The following is a 25,153-nucleotide window of genomic DNA, read 5'->3' on the forward strand; positions in this document are numbered from 1 at the left end:
ACTCTCAGTATATCAGCCAGTTATCCCTTTAACCTACCCCACCTCATCTAGAATTTTCTCTCTGCTTCCTATGGGCAGGGCAACACTGCCCTCACTGCAATTATTTGAATACTCCAGACTTATTCTTGGCCGAGAATCTTTGCATTTGCTCTTCTCACCTCATAGCTCAGTTGGTAAAGAATCCGCCTGCCATGCAGGAGACCCCAGTTGGATTCCTGGGTCAGGAAGGTCCCCTGGAGAAGGGATAGGCTACCCACTCCAGTATTTTTGGGCTTCCCCTGTGGCTCAGCTGGTAAAGAATCCGCCTGCAATGCAGGAGACCTGGGTTTGATCCCTGGGTTGGGAAGATCCCCTGGAGAAGGGAAAGGCTACCCACTCCACTGTTCTGGCCTGGAGAATTCCATGGACTGTATAGACCATGGGATCACAAAGAGTTGGACACAACTGAGCTACTTTCACTTTCATCACCTGAAATGCATTTCTTCCAGATATCCTCAAGGCTCTCTTCCTCACTCCCTTCAGGTCTTGTCTCAAATGCCACTTTCTTAGTGAAGCCTTCCCAGACCACCATAATTTAAGTTGCAAATAGTAGCAGCCCACATCCTTATACACTCACTTCAAATTCCCATTCCCTTGTTTATTCCTCATTATAGTTCTCATCTGATGCATTATATTTTTACTTATTGTTTGATTTTTTTAAAATTTGAGTTTTATAAAAGAAGAGCCTTTTGTCTATTTTGTACACTATTTTGCTGTACACAAGTGTCTAGAATATGCTACTTCGGAGAGCACTCTTAGAAGAGTGCCTGGAATATAGTTGACATTCAGTCAGGGCTTCCCAGGTGGTGCTAGCAGTAAAGAACTCTCCTGCCAATGCAGGAGACTTAAGAGATGCAGATTGGATCCCTGGGTCAGGAAGATCTCCTAGAGGAGGAAATGGCAACCCACCCCAGTATTCTTGCCTAGAAAATCCCATGGACAGAGTAACCTGGTGGGCTATGGTTCATAGGGTTGCAAAGAGTCAGACATGACTGACGTGACTTATCTCTCAAGGAGCTGCTGATACATGAATAGGGAACCGGATGGTTATCCTGTTCCAAAAGAGGTGAAGAGATTGTGAAATTCTATAAGTTACAGGTTCTTCAGGACCTACGTTGGCACTTCTAACACCAGAAAGATAATTCAATATGATCTCAGTATTTGTACATTCATTGAGTTATTTAACAAACATATGTTCTTAGTCAATCCAACAATAGTTTTTTATAGTTTACCTACAGGTCAGTGTTTGGTACTGAGGATGCAAAGATGTGTCAGACATAGTTCCTGCTCCAGAAGAGCCTAGTCTACTAGGAAACAGATAAATACACAGAAAATTATAGTAAATGAGATAAGTACTATGACAGTGTAGAATATAATCAGAGCATAAAGGAGGGGCAACAAATATCTTTGGATGGGAAAGTCTGCTTAAGGAGTGGGTACCTGAGTTGATTACTGAGGAAGTAATAGTAGTCAGATGAATAATTGCATGAGTGAATGCTGATAAGATGGGAGGAGAGGGGACCCAAAATGACCCCAAGCGTCTAGAAGACTGAAAGGAAGAAGTTGGACATAAGTACACATGGACACTGTAGTTTTTGGAACTGGGGAGTGGGGAGATGGACAAATAGAATTTGAAGATATTCCTGGCTGCAATCCTATCTTTTCCTGTGAAGCTGGGATTGAGTTCATCTTCAGAGAGCTAGAAGGGAACCGTTTGTGAATATTAAAATACAATAGCTGTTGGTTGGTTACTTTGTGTATGATGTTTCAAAACCTTAGCTAATACTGTTTATAAAGTTAATATATTTTTTATATCCATGTCTTTGAAATAACCCCTTATGAAATATATGTTATACATATTGCACAAATCTTTTAATTGCTTTTGCCTAATCTACAAATACAAGGGCTATCTTTTATTCTTCAAATGTATGTAAAACAGTTAAGATAGGACTTTCCATTTTCCAGGTTCCTGCTATAATGTTATTCGGGTTCCTCCAGAAAAATCTGACCTTGGGGAGACAATCCATGGAGCCCAGGTGATATGTTCTATTGCTTCTGAGGAGGGGATGAGACCTTCTTACTACCACAGCTTTGGTGAGCCCATAAATAAGGCAAAATTTAACGGAACCTGCCTTAATGTCACTGTTGCAGGGGAACTAGTTTTGGAAAATAGTGTGTTAATATAGTTTATCAGAGTATGGTGATAAGAGACCAAGGTTGTGTTTTGATGTGAATTAAGTTCATTCTGTTTAGTCATGTATCGCTTACCCTAGCCAACTGACTGATGAAAGAGATATTTTAATACAAGCAGTTATGAAAAAGTTGTTAACAAGTTTTTCATTAATTGACTGCTCTAGGAAACAGCTGTCAGTTTAGGAAGTTATCAGTTCCTTCCCAGCACATTGAGTCAGGGAGAAATAGGCTGAGATTTAGTCACCCAACTATAATTCCACTTAAGTTCTCTATGAAGGACAGCCTCTCCCTCCAGCCCCCTGCTCCAGGATGAAACAATGAATAACCCCTAGTCATAGAAATTATCTCTTTGGTTTGTTTTGTATTGTGTTGTTTGTCATTGAGTAAATACAAAGGAAAAATATACCTTTATGCGTGTTTCCACAATAGAAGCTATGGGCTTTGCGTGATTATGATGTGTCAATGTAGATGCATCAGCTATAATAAATGGACCACTCTGGTGGAGGAAATTGATAAAGTGGGAGCTTAGAGTGTATCGGGATGGCGGTATATGGGAATTCTCTGTATTTTCCCCTTGGTTTTGTTTTGAGCCTAAAATTGCTCCAAAAAATAAAATCTTAATAAAAAAAAAAAGAATTAACCATAAAAAATGAATTCAGTATTTTAGGTGATTTTAAAGACCACAAATAATAATCATGTTAATATTTTTGGGGAGGGAAATTCATATTCCACATAGATTGCTTCAGCTTTTTTACAGAATGTTTATTTTTTGCATTGTAAACTATTATAGCCAATCTGCTCCTGGATCCTTACCTCCAGTGTAAATAGCAAAAGGATTAAGGAATGAAGCTCTAGATCATAAATGACAATTTAATATAATGCTTCCTAAACCAAAACAATTTGAAAAGGAAGAAAAAAAAAGATTAAAATATGCAAGTTGAGGGCATTCAACCCAAGCTATTCTAAGAAGTTCCTGTTTTTTTTTTTTTTTTTTTCTGGGACCTATGACTTTATTTCTTTTTTTTTTCTTCCTTTTAAAAAATTTATTTATTTTAATTGGAGGTTAGTTACTTTACAATATTGTATTGGTTTTGTCATACATCAACATGAATCTGCGGTATATGGGAATTCTCTGTACTTTCCCTTTGGTTTTGGTTTGAGCCTAAAATTGCTCCAAAAAATAAAATCTTAATTAAAAAAAAAAGAATTTAACCATAAAAAATGGACACGGGTATACACGTGTTCCTCATCCTGAACCCACCTCCCTCCCCGTACCATCCCTCTGGGTCATCCCAGTGCACCAGCCCTAAGCGTCCTGTATCATACATCGAACCTGGACTGGCGATTCATTTCATATATGATATTATACATGTTTCAATGCCATTCTCCCAAATCAACCCCTCTCCCTCTCCCAGAGTCCAAAAGACTGTTCTATACATCTGTGTCTCTTTTGCTATCTCACATACAGGGTTATCGTTACTATCTTTCTAAATTCCATATATATGCATTAGTATACTGTATTGGTGTTTTTCTTTCTGGCTTACTTCACTCTATATAATAGGCTCCAGTTTCATCCACCTCATTAAAACTGATTTGAATGTATTCTTTTTAATGGCTGAGTAATACTCCATTGTGTATAAAAGTTCCTGTTTTTATGTAGGAACAGAAAATATATATAGCAAAGCTGAGAAATGATGAAGAATTATTTCTGATTGGCATTTGTTTAGGTCAGCAGTAATATGTCCAACTATTCTGACAAGTCCCCATAGCTGTTGCATTTCAGACATCTCTATTTTGCCAAATAACATTTTATTATTTACTTGAACCATTTTAGGAATGACAAGGAACTACATCATCTTCATTGAACAGCCTCTAAAGATGAATTTGTGGAGAATCATCTCTTCTAAAATTCGAGGAAAGCCCATTTCAGATGGAATAAGCTGGGAACCCCAGTATAATACACGGTTTCATGTGGTGGATAAGCATACTGGTCAGGTAGAGAATTTTGACTGTGAATGATTAGACGTGAAGGCAAATTTCCATATCACTGATTTTTGCCTTGTTGGGTATTTTTTACATAAGCCACTCTTAATTAAAGGATATTGTCTTCTTCCATAAGGAGGGCTAGCTATTTATTTTTAATTAATATGGTGAATTTTGCATGTCAGAAAATTATAGGAAATGGTTTTATCCTTTAAATTATCTGATTCAATTACAAAATGAGTCGACAATAAAAATGACATCTAGGAAATCCTCTTAGCATGTTAGCATGGATTTTTCTGTATAATAATATTTGCCAAAGAGAATACTGTTCATGCAGAGGTCTTCTGTAACTTTTGCAATTATATTTTTATTAGTTGCTTTTATGACATTTTGATGTACAAGTATGATAATAGCACCAAAGTCCAAAGTGTATTGGTTAAATATCTTTCTATAGACGCCTGATAAATAGCATTATTATATTTGTCTACTTTTTAACCCCTTAAAGAAATAGTATCCCAAATTTACTGTAGTCCCTCATATAATTTCATTACCAAAAAAATCCCATTTTAGTAATGAGAGCATTTTCCAGAGGATTCAGTTCAGTTCAGTTCAGTCACTCAGTCGTGTCCGACTCTTTGCGACCCCGTGAATGGCAGCACGCCAGGCCTCCCTGTCCATCACCATCTCCTGGAGTTCGCTCAGACTCACGTCCATCGAATCCGTGATGCCATCCAGCCATCTCATCCTGGGTCGTCCTCTTCTCCTCCTGCCCCCAATCCCTCCCAGCATCAGAGTCTTTGATTAGTCACTTTATTTATCATAAACGTTTTAATAGAAGTATTTTCTATTTAACCATGTACTAAAGAGTTTAGGATTTATTTTTTCTTCAAAATATTGGGCCATATTTCATGAGAACTTTGAAGTTAGTTAAATCAGTTGATTGGTCTATATCAAATAGCCTCAGTTTATTGATTAATATGAGATGAGATGATTTTAAATCAAAACATATTTGCTTCTACATTCCAAATTCTGGTTTTTATACCTACCAGGCCTATTACTTAAAGGGAGAGAAATCTTAATTTGAACTTTGTGGATCTGTACCCTAAAGGAAATAAAATACCTCTTTCTCATTGTCTGTGTTCCTGCAGCTTCTTCCAGGGATGTACGTCAGTAAACCTTTTATTACTTTTCACCAAATCAATGCCTTTGAGGACCAGGGCTGTGTTGTCATTGATCTGTGCTGTCAGGATGATGGAAGAATTTTAGAAGTCTACCAACTACAGAATCTTAGGAAAACTGGGAAAGAGCTTGATCAGGTAGAATTCTCTGATTTGTCAAGAGTGGTCGAAATAATTTTGATCTAGCCAAGTTCTGGCTTTGGGCTTGAAATTTGCAGTTTCTCTTGCCTCTTTGGCAAATAAAGAGAGAGAATGGTTTTAAATCATTGAAGACACAAGTTTGTAATTTATTTATTTAATACTTCAAAATAATTTAAAATATGTACTTAATGCTTAATAAATAAAAATTATATTAAAGAAAACCAAGAAATATGTTTTGAAACACTTGTGACTAGTTCCTTATTACACCTGAGCACTAAACATACTTAATATTTCTTAGAAGGGAAGGTAAAATGGTAAGCAAAGCAAAACTATAATATTAATCCTTCGATAAAAGAAAATGTCTTAGTTCCTCAGCTTGAAGGGATTCATTTTTTCCTGATAATCAATCTAAGGCAGAATTTTTCCTTGGATTATGTAATGAAAATTGTTTTCTGCTATAGTTTTATTTTTTAATTTTTTAAAAACATTGCTTTTAAGGTTTACTTACATTTATTTAGCTTACTTATGTTATTATACCTGTATGGTAGGTCTTGATATCTTGATATATACAGTATAAGGCCTTTAGCTCCTTTCTATTTAAAGATTGCCTCAGTTTTTGTTGGCCTTTTGCATTTCCATAAGTTTTAGAATCAACTTATTAGTTTTTGTAAAAGCAAACAAGCAAACAAACCAAAAAAAACCATAGTTGGGATCATATTGTATGATCTATATAGATTAATTTGGATGTAACTGACATCTTTAAAATAATGAGAAATATTGAGTCTTCCAACTCATGAACAGGGAATATCTCTCCATTTATTTTAATCTTTTAAAATATCTTTTTAAAAGTTACCTTTGCATTAACACAATTTATTCTTTTTATTTATTTGGCTGTGCTGGATCTTCTGGGCTTTCTCTAATCGCAGTGAGCAGGGGCTCCTCTTCATTGTGGGGCACTGGCTTCTCATCGCAGTGGCTTCTCTTGTTGCAGGGCATGGGTTCTGGGCACATAGGCTTCAGTAGCTGGGGCTCATGGGCTCAGTAATTATGGCTCACAGGCCCTAGAGAGCGCAGGCTTTAGTAGCTGTGGTGCACAGGCTCAGAAGTTGTGGTGCCCTGACTTTAGTTGCTCCTCAGCATGTGGAATCTTCCTGAATCAGGGGTTGAAACTGTATCCCCTGCAGTGACAGGCAGATTCTTGCCCGTTGTACCACCAGGGAAGTCCTGAATCTTTTAAAATTTCTTGAAGTAATGTTTATAGTTTTCAGTGTGAGGAGATTACATATCTTTAGTTAAAGTTATCATTAGGCAGTTAGAATGTTTTGAAACTGTTGTAAATGTTATCTTTAAAACTTTCATTTTGTTTTTGACGATATGTAGAAATGAAGTTGATTTTGTATATTGATCTCATATTTAGAGATTTAGATTGCTAAATTCACTTATTTTGATCTGTAAATTACTTTGGATTTTCTACATATACACTCATATTATCTGAAAATGATGACAGTTTTATTTCTTTCTTTCCAATTCTTATGCAGCTTATTTTATTCTTCTTTTCTTACTGTACTAGCTAAGACTTCAACTTGAAAAGAAGTGCTGATAGCAGTAATTATTTTCCCACCTCATTTGGAAAATGTTTAATAAATCACCACTAAGTATGAAATTGCTGCAGGTATTTTTATAGATACCTTTATCAGATTGTCTTAATGGTACCTTTCAATAAACAGACGTGGTCCAGTATATCAATATTTTCCTTTATGAGTAATACATTGTGAATCCTGTTTTGGACATCTTCCTATGACAAAGTCATAGAAATATTTTATGTTATCTTCTAGAAGAATTTTTAATTCTAAAAATTAAGTATCTATATATATTTATATTCTGTTTCTGGACTTCATTTTTTAGCATACCATAATTAGCCATTTGTTCCATTTTATTTCTCTCTCTCTCTCCTTTCCACCTGAACTTTCTTTTGGTTGAAAGGCATGATAAGCTGTTACCAGCCTGGGCTCAGTGGCAAAATCAGTTTCTTTTACATATATCTATCCTTTTAAAAATCTTTTCCCATTTAGGTTATTAAACAATATTGAGCAGAGTTCCCTATGCTATTTAGTAGGTCCTTGTTGGTTATCTGTTTTAAATATGGTAGTCTGTATATGTCAGTCTCAAACTCCCAGTTTATCCCCTCTACCATCTTTCTCCTTGGTAAACCATGAATGCTAATTGCTTCAGTCATGTCTGACTCTGCAAACCCATGGACTATAGACTGCCAGGCTCCTCTGTCCATGAATACTGGAGTAGGTTGCCATGCCCTCCTCCAGAGGATCTTCTGGACCGAGGGATCAAACCTGCATCTCTTATGTCTCCTGCATTGACTGGCAGGTTCTTTACCACTAGTGCCACTTGGCAAGCCCCTTGTAAACCATAAGTTTGTTTTCTATGTCTGTGAGTCTGTTTTTGTTTTGCAAATAAGTTCATTTGTATCATATTTTTTAGATTCCACATACAAGTATTATCTTGTGATATTTGCTTTATCTGATTTACTTCACTTAGTATGATAATCTCCATCCATGTTGCTACAAACAGTATTATTTCATTCTTTTTAATGGCTGAGTAATATTCCATTGCATATATGTTACACATCTTCTTTATCCATTTTTCTGTTGGTGGACATTTAGGTTGCTTCAGTGTCTTGGCTGGGGCTTCTCTGATGGCTCAGACGGTAAAGAATCTTCCTGCAGTGCAGAAGACCCAAGTTTGATCTCTGGGTCGGGAATATCCCCTGGAGAAGGGAATGGCTACCCACTCCAGTATTCTTGCCTGGAGAATTCCTTTACAGAGGAGCCTGGCAGGCTACAGTCCATAGCGTTGCAAAGAGTCAGACACAACTGAGTGACTAATGCTTTCACACTTCATGTCTTGGCTTTAATTTGTATTGTAAACAGTGCTGTAATGAACATTGGAATGCATGTATCCTTTTGGACTGACTGTGTCTTTTTTTTTTTTTTTCTTCTTCTGGATATATTCCCAGGGATTGCAACATCATATGGTAGCTCTATTTTTGTTTTTTTAAGGAACTTCTATACCATTCTCCATAGTGGCTATACCAATTTACATTCTCACCAACAGTGTAGGAGGGCTCCCTTTTCTCCACACCTTGTCCAGAATTTCTTGTTTATAGTCTTTTTGATGATGGCCATTTAGAGTGGTGTGAGGTGATATCTCATTGTAGTTTTAATTTGTATTTCTCTGATAATTAGTGATGTTGAACATTGTTTCATGTGTCCCTTGGCTATCTGTATATCTTCTTTCTTTTTTTATTTTTTAAGTTATGAAAGTATGACAACACATTTACAAGAGACTTGGAAAATACAGAACAAGTTACAATATACTCCCACTATATATTACAATTATCTTTTTAAGTAGATAAATTAAGATTTTTAGTTGGAGTTTCAATATCAAACTCTCAAAAATTAATAGAATGACTAGAGAGAAAAGTGGGATGATATAGTAGACCTGAAAAGCAGTATAAACCAATTCAGCATAATTAAGATTTTCACACAACAGTAGGCAACAGATTCAATTCAATTCTATTCTATTCAAGTATCTATTCAAGACTATAAACCAGGAGACACTGGAACATATCCAGGGACATAAAACAAGGTGCAAGAATTTTGTCATCTTACTGAAATCATACAGAATCTGTTCTCTTATCACTGTTATACTGGAAATCAATATCAAAAGCTGTTTGAAGATAACCCACATATTTTCAAGTGCAGTGTGACATTTCCCAAGACAGAACTTTTACTTAGTCATTGAAAGCCTCAATAAAATGAAAAGACTGAAAAAACACAGAGGGTGATTGCAGAGAAGAAAGTATTTAAATGAGAAATTAATATCAAAATGAGAAATCAATATCAAAGATACTTTTAAAATGCCATGTATTTGGAAATTAAATGTATACTTTTAAATGATGGGTGTATCTAAGAAGTCATAACAAGGAAAATTAGAAAATATTTGTAACAGCATAAAAATGAAAAGAGAATTTATCAGAATTTGTTGCTTGCAGCTGAAGCTGCTCAATGCAATTAAATACAGCGTGGAGTCTTGAGTAAGGTATAAAAACAAACAATGGACACTAGCATAAAATTTTGTGAAATTTGAACAAAATTTATACTTTAGTTATTAACTGTTGTTGTTGTTCAATTGCTAAGTTGTGTCCAACTCTGTGATTCCGTGGGCTGCGGCATGCCAGGCTTCCCTTTTCCTTCACTATCTCCTGGAGTTTGCTCAAATCCATGTTGACTGAGTTGGTGTTGCTATCTAACCATCTCATCCCCTGCTTCCCTCTCCTCCTTTTGCTCTCAGTATTTCCCAGTATCAAGGTCTTTTCCAATGAGCTGGCTTTTCTCATCAGGTGGTCAAAGCATTGGAGCTCAGCTTCAGCATCAGTCCTTCCAATGAATATTTAGGGTTGATTTCCTTTAGGATTGACTGGTTTGATCTCCTTGCAGTCCAAAGGACTCTCAAGAGTCTTCTCCAGTATCACAATTCAAAAACATCAGTTCTGTGCTCAGCCTTCTTTATGGTCCACCTCTCATATTTACATGACTACTGGAAAAACCATAGCTTTAACTATATGGACCTTTGTCAGCAAAGTGATATCTTTGCTTTTTAATACACTGTCTAGATTTGTCATAGCTTTCCTTCCAAGGAGCAAGCTTTTTTAAATTTCAGACTACAATCACCATTAGCAATGATTTTGGATCCCAAGAAAATAAAAGCTGTCACTGTTTGCACTTTTCCCCCTTCTATGTGCCTTGAAGTAATGCAATGATCTTAGTTCTTTGAATGTTGAGTCCTAAGCCAGGTTTTTCACTCTCCTCTTTCAACCTCATCAAGAAGCTCTTTAGTTCCTCTTCACTTTCTGCTGTTAGAGTGGTATCATCTGCATAACTGAGGTGGTTGATATTTCTCCTGGCAATCTTGATTCCAGCTTTTAATTCATTCAGTCTGGTATTTCTCATGACGTGCTCTGAATAGAAGTTAAGTGAACAAGGTGACAGTGTACATCCCTGACATACTCCTTTCCCAATTTTGAACCAGTCCCTTGTCCCATGTCCAATTTTAGCTGTTACTTCTTGATCCACATACATATTTCTCAGGAGACAGGTAAGGTGATCTGGTATTCGCAACTCTTAAGAATTTTCCACAGTTTGTTGTGATCCATACAGTCAAAGGCTTCTGCATAGTTGATGAAGCAGAAGTAGATGTTTTCTGGAATTCCATTGCTTTCTTTATGATCCAACAAACATTGGCAATTTGCTGTCTATCATATGTTAATCTCCTGTTTTTTTTCTTTACAACATAGTATTTCTTTATTTTCTCAGAATTGCATTTGAAGTTTAAACCTCATTCAAAAATTTTAAATTCACTAAGATAATAAGTTTTCTAGACTTTTAGCAGTAATACCAGATGCCAGAATGAATGGAACTATATCAAAGTATTGAACAAATATAAATGATAAATCTATCATTTACAGGTGGAATCAAGATGTCATAAATTTTTTAGCTAGACCAAAATTCATGTTTTCTAATATATATATTATCTTATACATATATATGTCTGCATATATATATACAAACCTTTATAAATATATGTGTATATATATATATGTATACAAAAGCTTTTATACTACACTAGATAAAGGTTTGAAAAAGAATAACAAAAGGAGAGAGATGGAGAAGTAGGAAAACAAACTAAATGAAATGGTAGCACTGAATGTGAAATAGAAAAGTGAAACAAACTAGATAAACATAAAAGATCATCATATAGTCCAGTTGTTTTTAGACATGGCTGCTCATTAGAATCATATCTGGAGCTTTGGAGAGAGAAACAACACTTGGGTATTTGTATTTTTCAAAAACTTCCAAGATTTTGCATCTGGATTTTAAAAAGTGATTACAAGTTTTTCTATTAAATGGTAGTTTCAGTATTACGGAATCCTATTATTTTCTGTTGACCAATCATGATACAATGATATTAAATGAATAATAGTTACATAATGGAAAAGATGTTATCAGTTTTCACAAACAATAGCCAGACCAAAAAAATAAAAGATAATTATAATTACAAGCCATAATGGAAATATGATTAACCAAACAATATAAACCTGCTAGAACTAACACCCCCAAAAGATGTCCTTTTCATAATAGGGGACTGGAATGCAAAAGTAGGAAGTCAAGAAACACCTGGAGTAACAGGCAAATTTGGCCTTGGAGTACAGAATGAAGCAGAGCAAAGGCTAATAGAGTTCTGCCAAAAGAATGCACTGGTCACAGCAAACACCCTCTTCCAGCAACACAGGAGAAGACTCTACACATGGACATCACCAGATGGTCAACACTGAAATCAGATGGATTATATCCTTTGTAGCCAAAGATGGAGAAGCTCTATACAGTCAGCAAAAACAAGACAAGGAGCTGACTGTGGCTCAGATCATGAACTCCTTATTGCCAAATTCAGACTTAAACTGAAGAAAGTAGGGAAAACCAATACACCATTCAGGTATGACTTAAATCAAATCCCTTATGACTATAAAGTGAAAGTGAGAAATAGATTTAAGGGACTAGATCTGATAGAGTGCCTGATGAACTATGAACGGAGGTTCGTGACATTGTACAGGAGACAGGGAGCAAGACCATCCTCAAGAAAAAGAAATGCAAACCAGCACAACAGCTGTCTGAGGAGGCCTTACAAATAGCTGAGAAAAGAAGAGAAGTGAAAGGCAAAAGAGAAAAGGAAAGATATACCCGTCTGAATGCAGAGTTCCAAATAACAGCAAGAATAAGAAAGCCTTGCTAAGTGATCAATGCAAAGAAATAGAGGAAAACAATAGAATGGGAAAGACTAGAGACCTCTTCAAGAAAATTAGAGATATCAAAGGAACATTTCATGCAAAGATGGGCTTAATAAAGGACAGAAATGGTATGGACCTCACAGAAGCAGAAGATATTAAGAAGAGGTGGTAAGAGTACACAGAAGAACTGTACAAAAAAGACCTTCACGACCCAGATAATCATGAAGGTGTGATCACTCACACTCACCTAGAGCTAGGCATTCTGGAATGTGAAGTCAGGTGGGCCTTAGGAAGCATCTCTACGAACAAAGCTAGTGGAGGCGATGGAAGTCCAGTTGAGCTATTTGAAATCCTAAAAGATGATGCTGTGAAAGTGCTGCACTCAATATGCCAGCAAATTTGGAAAACTCAGCAGTGGCCACAGGACTGGAAAAGGACAGTTTTCATTCCAATCCCAAAGAAAGGGAATGCCAAAGAATGCTCAAACTACTGTGCCGGGGGCCAGCGTGAGGAATTCCGCCCATGGCAAAGGTCATGAGGAACGAGGCTTGGCATACGCAAAGGCGTGATCAAGCCTCAGGAAACCCCCTGTTCCCGAGCATCTAACCCCAAAACCAGAGTCTGTTTTACGCTCTCACCTACACCTCTGACTTTATGGGGGCTCTCCCCCATAACCGTTTCTCTCTGAGAAGGAGTAAACGTGCAGCTCCAAGGCAATAAAAATTCTTGGGCGTGACAAGAGTGTTTCAGCTTACAGACTCCTCTGAAGGTTATCTAGCCCACTTGTATAGGTTTGTCCGGCCACATGTGATTGCTTACAGCCTCCCAACCTGAGAGGCACGAGATGTTTTAGACTTACTAAAGGCAAATTCTTTTGGGGAGTTAGAAATTATTAGTATAGTTGGTTAGGAATTATATTGGTGAAGGGTCTCTTCATTTGTTGTGTCAATAATTGCTGCTGATTCCCTGCTCTGGGTGGGACAAGGATGTCTCAGGTCAAACCTCTCTGCTGACAGACTAGCTTGTGTGACAGGATTATCCTTACTGCCGCCACTAGGCACATGATTGTTTACTACTCTCAACCATAAACAGCACAGAGAGTTTTGGAGTATTTTGAGAGTCTTAATTAGCGTAGGACTTTTTCTTCTTGTTGAGTCCTTGTTGAGGCCGCCAGGCCTCTATATCCTTAGGCACCTGGGAATATATTAATCAATGTATTTGGAATATAGCAAAGGAAATATGGTAGTTTTTGATGTTAGCAATACTAGACTTTTTGAGTTAATGGATTTTCTCTTTTGTAATAGATCACTGTACTTATATATCACTGTGTCCTTGCTGTGTAAGAATGTAACTTTATCATATCTTAAGACTAAATAGATCTTAAGGGGAGCATTGGTGAAAGGATTTTCATTTGTTGGGCTGATGTTTGCTGCTAAATCTCCATGTTCCCTACTCTTATAATGAATATAACTAGCATATAGGAAGAAATAAGTATTAACCTTTAAGCATATAGGAGAAATAAGTGTTAACCTTTAAGACTAATCATGTTAACCTTGGGTTAAATAAATTCCTTTCTTGCTTGTAACTCACTACACCCTCACCCTATAGGAATGTAACTTCATTTGGAGGGTGGTGCCTGGTTTAAGAAAAAACACCCTTGGAAGAAATAAGTTTTTGGTTATCAGAAAGAAAGGATCATAAAATGTAAGCAGGTCTCACTCATGGCCAGAAGATAATGTAATAACCCTAAGACCTTTTTTTTATACATTTATGTGAAGCACCTGATTTTGACAAAGGTCAGGACTGCTGACCCCCACGTGACTCTGTATTCATCCCTATGTGTAACAAAAGGTATATAAGCAAACCCAAAAATAAAGAAATCGGATCAGTTTCCGGAAAGACTGATTCCCCATGTCGCTTCTTTCTTGCTCCCGTTTTTCTGGCTGAATTCCCATCTGGAGCATGGATGCTATTTCACGTAATCCAAGTTATTCAGCCTCCTTTTCTCCACTGATCTTCTTACTACACTATCCATTTCTAATCTCTCTATATCTGTGATTAAATATGTAGTTTTCCAAAGACGCCGACTCCGTCCCCACCTTCTAATCACCCTGGATCCACCGGGGCTGGACCCCGGCACTACTGCACAATTGCACTCATCTCACACACTAGTAAAGTAATGCTCAAAATTCTCCAAGCCAGGCTTCAGCAATATGTGAACCATGAAATTCCAGATGTTCAGCCTGGTTTTAGAAAAGGCAGAGGAACCAGAGATCAAATTGCCAACATCCGCTGGATCATGGAAAAAGCAAGAGAGTTCCAGAAAACATCTATTTCTGCTCTATTGACTATGCCAAAGCCTTTGACTGTGTGGATCACAATAAACTGGAAAATTCTGAAAGAGATGGGAATACCAGACCACCTCACCTGCCTCTTGAGAAACCTGTATGCAGGTCAGGAAGCAACAGTTAGAACTGGACATGGAACAACAGACTGGTTCCAAATAGGAAAAGGAGTACATCAAGGCTGTATATTGTCACCCTGCTTATTTAACTTCTATGCAGAGTACATCATGAGAAACGCTGGGCTGGAGAAGCACAAGCTGGAATCAAGATTGCCAGGAGAAATATCAATAACCTCAGATATGCAGATGACACCACCCTTGTGGCAGAAAGTGAAGAAGAATTAAAGAGCCTCTTGATGAAAGTGAAAAAGGGAGTGAAAAAGTTGGCTTAAAGCTCAACATTCAGAGAACGAAGATCATGGCATCTGGTCTCATCACTGCATGAGAAATAGATGGGGAAACAGTGGAAACTGTCACAACTTATTTTCCTGGGCTCCAGAATCACTGCAGATGGTGATTGCAGCCATGAAATTAAAAGACGCTTGCTCCTTGGAAGGAAAGTTATGACCAATTAGACAGCATATTAAAATCAGAGACATTACTTTGCCAACAAAGGTCCGTCTAGTCAAGGCTATGGTTTTTCCAGTAGTGAAAACCCAGTAGTATGGTTTTTCCAGATGTGAGAGCTGGACTATAAAGAAAGCTGAGTGCTGAAGAATGATGCTTTTGAACTGTGGTGTTGGAGAAGACTCTTGAGAGTCCCTTGGACTACAAGGAGATCCAACCAGTCCGTCCTAAAGGAGATTAGTCCTGGGTGTTCATTGGAAGGACTGATGTTGAAGCTGAAACTCCAATACTTTGGCCACCTGATGTGAAGAGCTGACTCATTTGAAAAGACCCTGATGCTGGGAAAGATGGAGGGCAGAAGGAGAAGGGGATGACTGAGGATGAAGTGATTGGATGGCATCACCGACACAATGGACATGGGTTTGAGTGGACTCTGGGAATTGGTGATGGACAGGGAGGCCTGGCGTGCTGTGGTTCATGGGGTCGCAAAGAGGCGGACATGACTGAGTAACTGAACTGATCTGAACTGAACAATATAAAATAATTACATAGAATTTGAGGGGTTAACTAGCGTGATGTGGTCAGTAGAAGTGCATACATGCACACATTTTCATCTGCTCAGCCAGTTGGTGCCTGTAATCTATTTACATTGAAGGTGATATTTGATATATATGCTCCTATTACCAGTTTCTTGATTGTTTTGAATTTATTTTTTGTAGGTCTTTTCCTTCTCTTATGTTTCCTGCCGAGAGAAGTTCCTATAGCATTTGTTGTAAAGTTGGTTTGGTGATGCTGAATTCTCTTAACGTTTGCTTGTCTGGAAACTTTTCATTTCTACATCAAATCTGAATGAGAGTCTTGTTGGGTGGAGTACACTTGGTTGTAGGTTCTTCGCTTTCATCACTCTAGATATACCATGCCATCTCCTTCTGGCTTGTAGACTTTCTTTCTACAAGCCAGATTTGAGAAATCAGTTGATAACCTGATGGGAGTGCCCTTGTATGTTATTTGTCGTTCTTCCTTTGTTGCCTTTAACATTTTATCTTTGCCTTTAAGTTTTGTCAGTTCAATTACTGTGTGTCTCAGTGAATTCCTCCTGAGGGTTATCCTGCCTGGAACTCTCTGTACTTTCTGGACGTGGTTGACTATTTCCTTTCCCATGTAAGGGAAGTTCTCAGCTTTTATCGCTTCAAATATTTTCTTGAGTCCTTTCTCTCTCTTTTCTCTTTCTGGTACCCCTCTAACTCAAATGTTGGTGCATTTAATGTTGTCCTAGAGGTCTCTTAGGCTGTCTTCTTTTTTTTCAATTTTCTGTTTTGTGGCAGTGATTTCCACCATTCTGTCTTCCAGGTCACTTATCCTTTCTTCTGTTTCAGTTGTTCTGCTATTGATTTCTTCTAGTGTATTGTTCATCTCTGTTTGTTTGATCTTCAGTTCTTCTAGGTCTTTGGTAAACATTTCTTGCATCTTCTCTGTTCTTTTTCTGAGATCCTGGATCATTTTAAGTAGCATCATTCTGATTTTTTTTTCTGAAAGTTTGCCCATCTCCACTTCATTTAGTTGTTTCTGTGGGGTTTTATCTTGTTCATTCATCTGGGACATAACCCTCTGCTTTTTCATTTTGATTAACTTTCTGTAATGTGGTTTTCATTCTAGCTGCTGTGATTCTGCTGTGATTCTAGCTGCTGTGGGATTTTGGTTCTTCTTGCTTCTTCTCTCTGCCCTCTGGTGTGAGGTGATATCTCATTGTAGATTTGATTTGCATTTCTCTAGTAATGAACGATGTTGAGCATCTTTTCATGTGTTTATTTGCCATCTGTTTGCTTTTGAGAAATGCCTGTTTAGGTCTTTTGCCCATTTTTTGATTGAGTTGTTTGTTTTTTTTTGGTATTGAGTTGCATGAACTGCTTGTATATCTTGGAGATTAAGCCTTTGTTAATTGTTTCATTTGCTATTATTTTCTCCCATTCTGAGGGTTGTCTTTTGACCTTGTGTATAGTTTTCTTTGCTGATTTAGCACAGTATATTATTAGTTCTTTTAATTCTTTCCAGACAATGGAGGGAGTCTGGAACACTTCAACTCCATTTATTATATTCCTGATTTATATGCTACTGTTCATTATATATTTTAATTCTCTCTTTATATTAACCCCTGTAAAGCATTATTATCAATGTTGTTTTATGTAAACGTAATTACCCATACTACCCATTTACCTATATCAGTACCTTCTCTTGCTCTTAATTCCTTCTTGCCTCTCTGAGTGTCCATGTGGTATCATTGTCTTTCTGACTGAAGAACATCTTTTACTATCTTCTTTAGTTCAGATATGCTGATATGGTGATGAAATCTCTATTTCTGTTTGTCAGAAAAATGTCTTTATTATACCTTCTTTCTTAAAAGATGTTTTCATTGGATAAAGAATCTAGGTTTTTATTTTCTTTCAACACTGTAAGGATATTTTATTGTCTTCTGATTTCTGTTGAGAAATCAGTTGTCAGTGAAAAGCTTTGCTCCTTTGAAGTTGATCCATTACCCCCCAAAGATTTTCTCTGATTTTCTGAAGTTAGTACTATGATATTTTTCAATATGATTTCCTTTTGCTTTATTTTCTTAAGTATTTTTGAATCTATGATTTGATGTCTTTCATTAGCTTTGAAAATTTTCACCCATTATTTTTTCAAATATCGCATCTAATAAATCTTTTCTCTCTTTTCTTTCTGGGACTAGAGTACACGTATGATACCCCTTTTTACTCTAGCTCTCTGTTGCTTATGTTCCTTTTTAGTATCTTCCATCCTTTGCTCTCTCTAAGTATCTTGCTTTGGATATTTTCTTCTTATCTTACCATTCAAACTTTCTTTCTCCAGCTGTATGTATCCTGCTCTTAAAACTAGGCACTATGGTCTTAAACTCATTGCTTTTTTTCACTTCTAGAACTTTGATTACCTTCTCTTTTATAATTTGTGATTCTCTGCTATAACCCCAATTTAAAATAATTTCCTCCAATGTATTCAGAATAGTTAAAGTTTGATAACTCTATTATATGGATCCCCTGCATTTCTATAATCTGTTGCTTATCTTTTTTTTTCTTTAAATTATACTTTGCTGTCTTCTTAAGTGCTGACCAAGTTTTATTCTACACAGAATATTGTGTTTGAAAAATTTTAGGAGGAATATTTGGAGACTCTGTTGTCTTCCTTCAGAGAAGATTTTCATTTGTTTCTGGCAGATGGCTAAGGTACAATATCAATTACAGATATTCTTAATCTAGTTATAAAGATTGAGATACTTTGAAACAAAACACAGTTGCTGCAAGAGCTGGACTGTTTTTGTTTATTCTTACTTCTAGGTATAGCTTGAGGGGTCCTGACCAAAAGACCTAGAGGTTTATCAAGACATTCCCTTCTTGAAGACTTTGAACTACAACTTTTGTCCCTCTAGCTTTTCAAAACTATCAAAATCTCTTCTCATTAGGGTCAAGTGATGAGGGAGTTGTTGTGGCAATATCCTTATAAAAGCGTAACATGAAGGACCCTGGTAGTGACAGAACTGTTCTGTATCTTGAGTGTGGTGGTGATCATATAAGTTTACATATGATAAAATTTACACACACAAGCGCACATAAGTGAATGCATGTTAAATGAATAAAATCTGAATAATGTTGGTGGATTATATCCATGTAAGTTTCCTGGTTGTGCTATTGTAGTGTAGTTATGAAAGAAATCATTGTTGAGAATTCATGAAGGATATGTGAGACCTCTCTTCATCGTTTCTTTTTTGTGTGGTAAAATATACATAACACAGAATTTACCGTTTGACAATTTTATGTGTATAATTCAGTGACATTAAATGTAGTGACAATGTTGTGCAACCAGCATCGCTGTTCATTTTCAGAACTTTTTCTTGATCCTAGGTAGAGGCTCTGTACCCATTAAATAACAGCTCCCTATAGCCTCCCTCTCCCAAGGTTGTGGTAGCCTTTACCCTACTTTCTGTTTTTATAAATTTGTCTATTTTATGTACCTCATATAAATGGAATCATACACTATTTCTTCTTTTGTGTCTGGCTTACTTAATTTATCATAATCTTTTCATGGGTCGCTCATGCTGCAGCATGTATCAGAATCTCATTCCTTTAAAAGGTTTAATAATATTCCTTGTATGTATATATTCATTTTGTTTATTCATCTGTTCAGGGACATGTGGGTTGTTTTCAGCTTTTGGCTATTATGAATAATGCTGTTATGAACATTGGTGTACAAGTATGTGTGTGAGTCCTTGTTTTCAATTCTTTTTGGCATATACCTGAAGGGAATTGCTGGATCATATGATAATTCTATATCTAACTGTTTGAGGAACTGCCAAATTGTTTTTAACAACAAATGCACCATTTTACATTCCCACCAGCAATGTAAAAGGTTCCACTTCCCTTACATTCTCAAACCACAAACACTTGTGGTTTCTGTTTTTTTTTCCTTGATAATAACCATCCTAATGAGTGTGAAGTATTATCTCATTGTCATTTTGATTTGCATTTCCCAATGACTAATAATGTTCAGCATCTTTTCCTATATTTATTCACCATTTGTATATCTTAGTGAAATGTCTAGGTGAAATGTCCTTTGCCCATTTTAAAATCAGTTGTTTTTCTGTATTGTTTCTTACAGCTGCATATGGGTCTGCAATAATCTCAAAATGAAAAAGTTTAATAAAAATATGTTTCTTTTTTCTTAGCCTTTCAACTGTCTCTTCTTAAAAGTAGCTGATGTCCCTAGTGGAAATTTGCCCCAATATGTAGTTTCTATCTGTGAGTTTCCTTTTCTTTTCAAATCTGTGCTCTATTGTTCTTTGTTGGCTTTTTAGCTCACCAGTGCCTTCAAACAGCTGTTTTAAACATTTTGTCCACCTTTTCTATCTGTTATCAATGAAATGGTTGATCCATGCTGCCTAACTCACCACTATTGGAACTCTCTTTTTGTTCACCTTTGGTTTTGCAAAAGACCAAACAAGTTTAAATAAATTTAAAAGTAAATTTTTTAAGCTAATTCTTTTTAAAATTATTTATTTGGCGGCACTAGGTCTTAGTTGTGGCATGTGGGGTCTTTGATCTTCATCGTAGCATGCATGATCTTTAGTTGTGGCATGTGAACTCTTAGTGTGGCATGTGGGCTGTGGTTCCCTGACCAGGGACCAAACCTGGAACTCTTGCTTTGGGAGCGTGGATTACTAGCCACTGGACCACCAGGAGAGTCCTCAAAGCTAATTCTTTATGAAGCCTGAAAACAACACTAAAGCTTTACTTAGTAGGAGTATTGAAAACAGTTCTGTATGATACGGAGATAATATGGACTAGGTATATAGGATAAAATGATACAGGTTATTCCCCATCGTAGAGTATTTCCAGAGAGGAAGATGTGCTTAAACCATTCTTACTGTCAGAAAAGACACTTATTTTATCAGGGTCTCCTGCTTAAACATCATCTCTGCAGAGCGGCTGTGTTGAGGGGCCCCCAAAACCATTCTTTGTTTTGATGATTCATTAGGAGGGCTCATAGGTCCCAGAAAAATCAACAGAAAGGAAACATATATGGGATGAAGTTTAGAGGAAACCAGGGGCATGCTTCCAAGAGCCCTCTCCTAGGACTTGCCTAATTGCTCCAGCAACTGACTGTGACATGTGTGAAATGCTGCCTGCCAGGGAAGAGCACCCAAGCTGGTTGCCCAGAGTGTTGGGGATCAGCACATAAGCATATAGCCCTACATGAGTAATTTCAATCACTGAAGTTCCAGAGCCCCATAGAGAAAGACCAAACCTGAGGAAGGAAGCACCCATTTTACTCTCTAGTCCCTCACCCTTCAGTGTGTTTCTTAATGGTACTTATCATTATCTGACTTCAGCTGTATAATCATTATTTATTTGATACTACATAAGTAGCATATATTTTATTTCTTATCTATTACCATTCTTCCTCCACTAGAATATAAGTCCAGAAACTGTTTTGTATTCCCAGTGTCTAAAACAATGCTTGGTCTAGAGAAGGTACTCAACTGATATTTGATGGGTAAATGAATGAATGAAAATGATGGTTTATGCAGTTACTTAGAAATGCCAATAATGTTGGCTGGATCTCAATTATTGGGATGTGCTGTTATTCTATGCATGACAGTTTTCTCATCTGTTTACTTCTCTCTCCTAAACAGGTCTATAATTCAATAGCCAGATTTTCCCCTCGAAGGTTTGTTTTGCCCTTACATGTCAATTTGAATGCCCCTGAGGGAGAGAACCTCAGCCCGTTGCCCTATTCTTCAGCCAGTGCTGTGAAACAGGTTGATGGAAAGGTATGCTATGAATGGATATTAGCCTAAGACTTTGACCCTCAGCAGTGTTTCTTTATTCGCTAATAAAGTAGTGTGGCTATGTAGTGTAGCTGTTCTCCACAATGTTTGGTGCCTAGTAAGTTTCATAACATTCAGCTGAGCAGGGTAGGATCATGGAGCATGGCTTGCAAAAGAGTTGCAGAATTCTAGGTGGGAGTGAGCACTGTGTTTACCTATCCCTTTTGTGTTTTCCCCACTCCAGTACTCTTTCCTGGAAAATCCCATGGACGGAGGAGCCTGGTGGGCTGCAGTCCATGGGGTCACTAAGAGTCGAACACGACTGAGAAACTTCACTTCACTTTTGTGTTTTCCTATCCCTTTTGTGTTTTGAAAGAAGTTTATACAGCTTTCAAAGTGTCGTGCCCTGTCTAAGTATTTAAGATTGGCACTAACCATCCCCACATTTTAGATGGTTTGTGCTTACATATCACTATATAGCTATCAGTGTCTCAGCTCTAGTAAAATAAAAGCCCATGTCCACCTCCTATGCCATTTGACAACTTAGTCACAAAACCCAATAATCTTTTATGTGTTCTTACGTATAATGAAAAGAGAAACAATATTTTAAAAAATGATGTAGAACCTCAGTTCTCAAGCCCTGTCATAAACTTTTATATGGTGTTAGCCCTCACACTGACCTGAAGAAAGTAAGAATTAAGCAATCAGTTCTTTTGTGCCCTCTCTTAGATTTGGTGCTCTTATGAAAATCTATGTCCTGAGGCTCTAGAAGAGGAAGGAGGTATTGAATTTCCCCAGATCAACTATGGCCAGTTCAGTGGCAAAAAGTATCAGTTCTTCTATGGCTGTGGCTTCCGGCATTTGGTGGGTGACTCTCTGATCAAGGTTGACGTGGTGAACAAGACGCTGATGGTAATGAAATTCCACTTCCTTTTCTGAACTCTTTAAAGACCTGTTCTGCCCTTTGAATTAATTCCTGTTTTTTTTTTTTTAAGGTAGATCTTGAGATTTTAAAATAGTTAAGCATGTGTGAAACTGTATACATCTTAATTATATTGAATTGGTTCATGGTGCTTTTCATATCTACTATATCCTTTTACATTTCTGTGTAGTCATTCTATTAATTTTTGAGAGTTTGATATTGAAACTCCAACTAAAGATCTTAATTTGTCTACTTAAAAAAATAATTGCAATATATAGTGGAATTATATGTAATTTTCTTCTGTATTTTCCAAGTCTCCTGTAAATGTGTTATCATACTTCCATAATTTAAAAAAAATAAAAAGGAAGAGAATAAATTAAAAATAAAAATTATTGCTTATAAAAAATAAAATAAAATAGTTAAGCAGCTACTTACTTTTTTTTAAAAAGAGACTTCTTATTTTATATTGGAATAGAGCCCATTAACAATGTTGTGATAGTTTCAGGAGGACAGCAAGGGGACTCAGCCATACATATACATGTGTCCATTCTCTCTGAAGTTCCCCTCCCATCCAGCCTGCCACCTAACACTGAGCAGAGCTTCTTGTACTGACATTAGGACCTTGTTGGTTGTCCATTTTATTTATAGCAGTGTGCACATGTCAATCCCAAACACCCTAACTATCCCTTCCTCATATTCTTTTCCTAGCAATCATGTTTGTTCTCTAAGTCTGTGAGTCTGTTTCTGCTTCATAAATAAGTTCATTTGTATAATTTCTTTTTAGATTCCACATACAAGGAATCTCAAATGATATTTCTCCTCTCTCTGACTTACTTCACTCAGTATGACAATCTCTAGGTCCATCCATGTTGCTCAAATGGGCAGCCACTTACTTCTGTTAAATCTGAGAACCATGGAATTAGGGGTATGTTCCCTCTAGGGAATCTAAATGAACCACAAGCCCAGAAAAATAATTCTACGCTTGATGGTATTTTGAGAGAAATCATGGGACACATCTATTTCTGGTTGATGGGAAATTATAACTATACAACTTGTGTTTGATGAGATGGAATTTGCCACTGCAAAGACTCCCTCCCTTACATTCAATTCAGTAAGCCTGATTCTTCCACTGTGGGACTGTTGTATTGGCAGCCAAATTCATGCTGGGGCTGACAAAAGCTATCGAACACTTCCAGCTCGTAACCAGTCTTCTATCAAATACTTTTTTGGGGACTTACAGGTTTGGAGAGAAGATGGCTTTTATCCCTCAGAACCTGTTTTTGTTCCAGTACCAGGAGCCAATAAAGAAGATGATGGGGTCATTCTTTCTGTGGTGATCACCCCTAACCAGGTAAATGTATTTCCACCACTAGACAGAAAGAAAAATAGCACTGGGCCTTTTGAGGGTTATATTTAGTGATGCTGTTGATCATTTATTTTTATTCCAGTTTGACACCTTCTCCCTTTTGTTTCTCCCTTTATTATTTAGATACCCTTTTATCATAATTATTACTTTATTACAGTTTTAAAATTCTACTTGTAGAATCATAATAATTTACATTTGGATAGGAATTTATTTACAAACTACTTTCATACATACTATCTTATTTAGTCATCAAAACAGCTTTGTGGGTATCATTTTACACATGTTGAATTTGTAACTTAAGGAAGTTGAAAGAGACTTGCATCAAATCTTATAGTTGTAAAGCCAGTATTGAACTCCCAATCTTCTGAATTCTAGTCCAATATTTTATACCACCCTCTGTGCTGCCAGTTTTAATTGAGAGACCAAAAAATCTAATGTGATAGCCTCCGACTTAGTGTCTCAATAATCTTGATATCTAATTTCTTGTCTAGAGAAGCCTTGTGGCTGATAGATTCACTCTGAGTTCCAACTTTGATCATTTATAAGTAGCTGCCTAGGTATAGGATCAAAAGCAGAGATATTACTTTGCCGACTAAGGTCCGTCTAGTCAAGGCTGTGGTTTTTCCTGTGGTCATGTATGGATGTGAGAGTTGGACTGTGAAGAAGGCTGAGTGCTGAAGAACTGATGCTTTTGAACTGTGGTGCTGGAGAAGACTCTTGAGAGTCCCTTAGACTGCAAGGAGATCCAACCAGTCCATTCTAAAGGAGCTCAGCCCTGGGATTTCTTTGGAAGGAATGATGCTGAAGCTGAAACTCCAGTACTTTGGCCACCCCATACAAAGAGTTGACTCACTGGAAAAGAGTCTGATGCTGGGAGGGATTGGGGGCAGGAGGAGAAGGGGATGACAGAGGATGAGATGGCTGGATGGCATCACTGACTCTATGGACGTGAGTCTGAGTGAACTCCGGGAGTTGGTGATGGACAGGGAGGCCTGGCGTGCTGCGATTCATGGGGTCGCAAAGAATCGGACACAACTGAGCAACTGAACTGAACTGAACTGCGGTATAGGATTGTGATGCTTTTTAAGGTTTTGGTGAGGAAAGTGTGATCAGTTAGTGATGTCAGCCATGGGCTTAGGACTTAGTCCTCATGCGGTATATTTGCCACTCCTGTAATTAGACCAGGGCAAATCTCAATCTGCCTTGCAATGCTACCTTTTGAAC

The 25,153-nt window shown here is 37.1% G+C and overlaps 1 protein-coding gene across 2 annotated transcripts in view; it reads left to right on the plus strand.

Moving 5' to 3' along the window:
• The window catches only part of BCO2 (beta-carotene oxygenase 2), a 70,515-nt gene that overhangs the window by 42,400 nt on the left and 2,962 nt on the right, over nucleotides 1-25,153 (plus strand). The window contains 6 exon segments of one of the 2 annotated variants that reach the window (NM_001159278.2): nucleotides 2,005-2,133; nucleotides 4,067-4,227; nucleotides 5,364-5,531; nucleotides 21,507-21,644; nucleotides 22,371-22,553; nucleotides 23,804-23,914. In NM_001159278.2, the coding sequence (NP_001152750.2) occupies nucleotides 2,005-2,133; nucleotides 4,067-4,227; nucleotides 5,364-5,531; nucleotides 21,507-21,644; nucleotides 22,371-22,553; nucleotides 23,804-23,914 (890 nt within the window). 2 annotated transcript variants of the gene reach the window in all.

This window comes from Ovis aries, chromosome 15, assembly GCF_016772045.2.
Source record: "Ovis aries strain OAR_USU_Benz2616 breed Rambouillet chromosome 15, ARS-UI_Ramb_v3.0, whole genome shotgun sequence".
Lineage (NCBI taxonomy): Eukaryota > Metazoa > Chordata > Mammalia > Artiodactyla > Bovidae > Ovis > Ovis aries.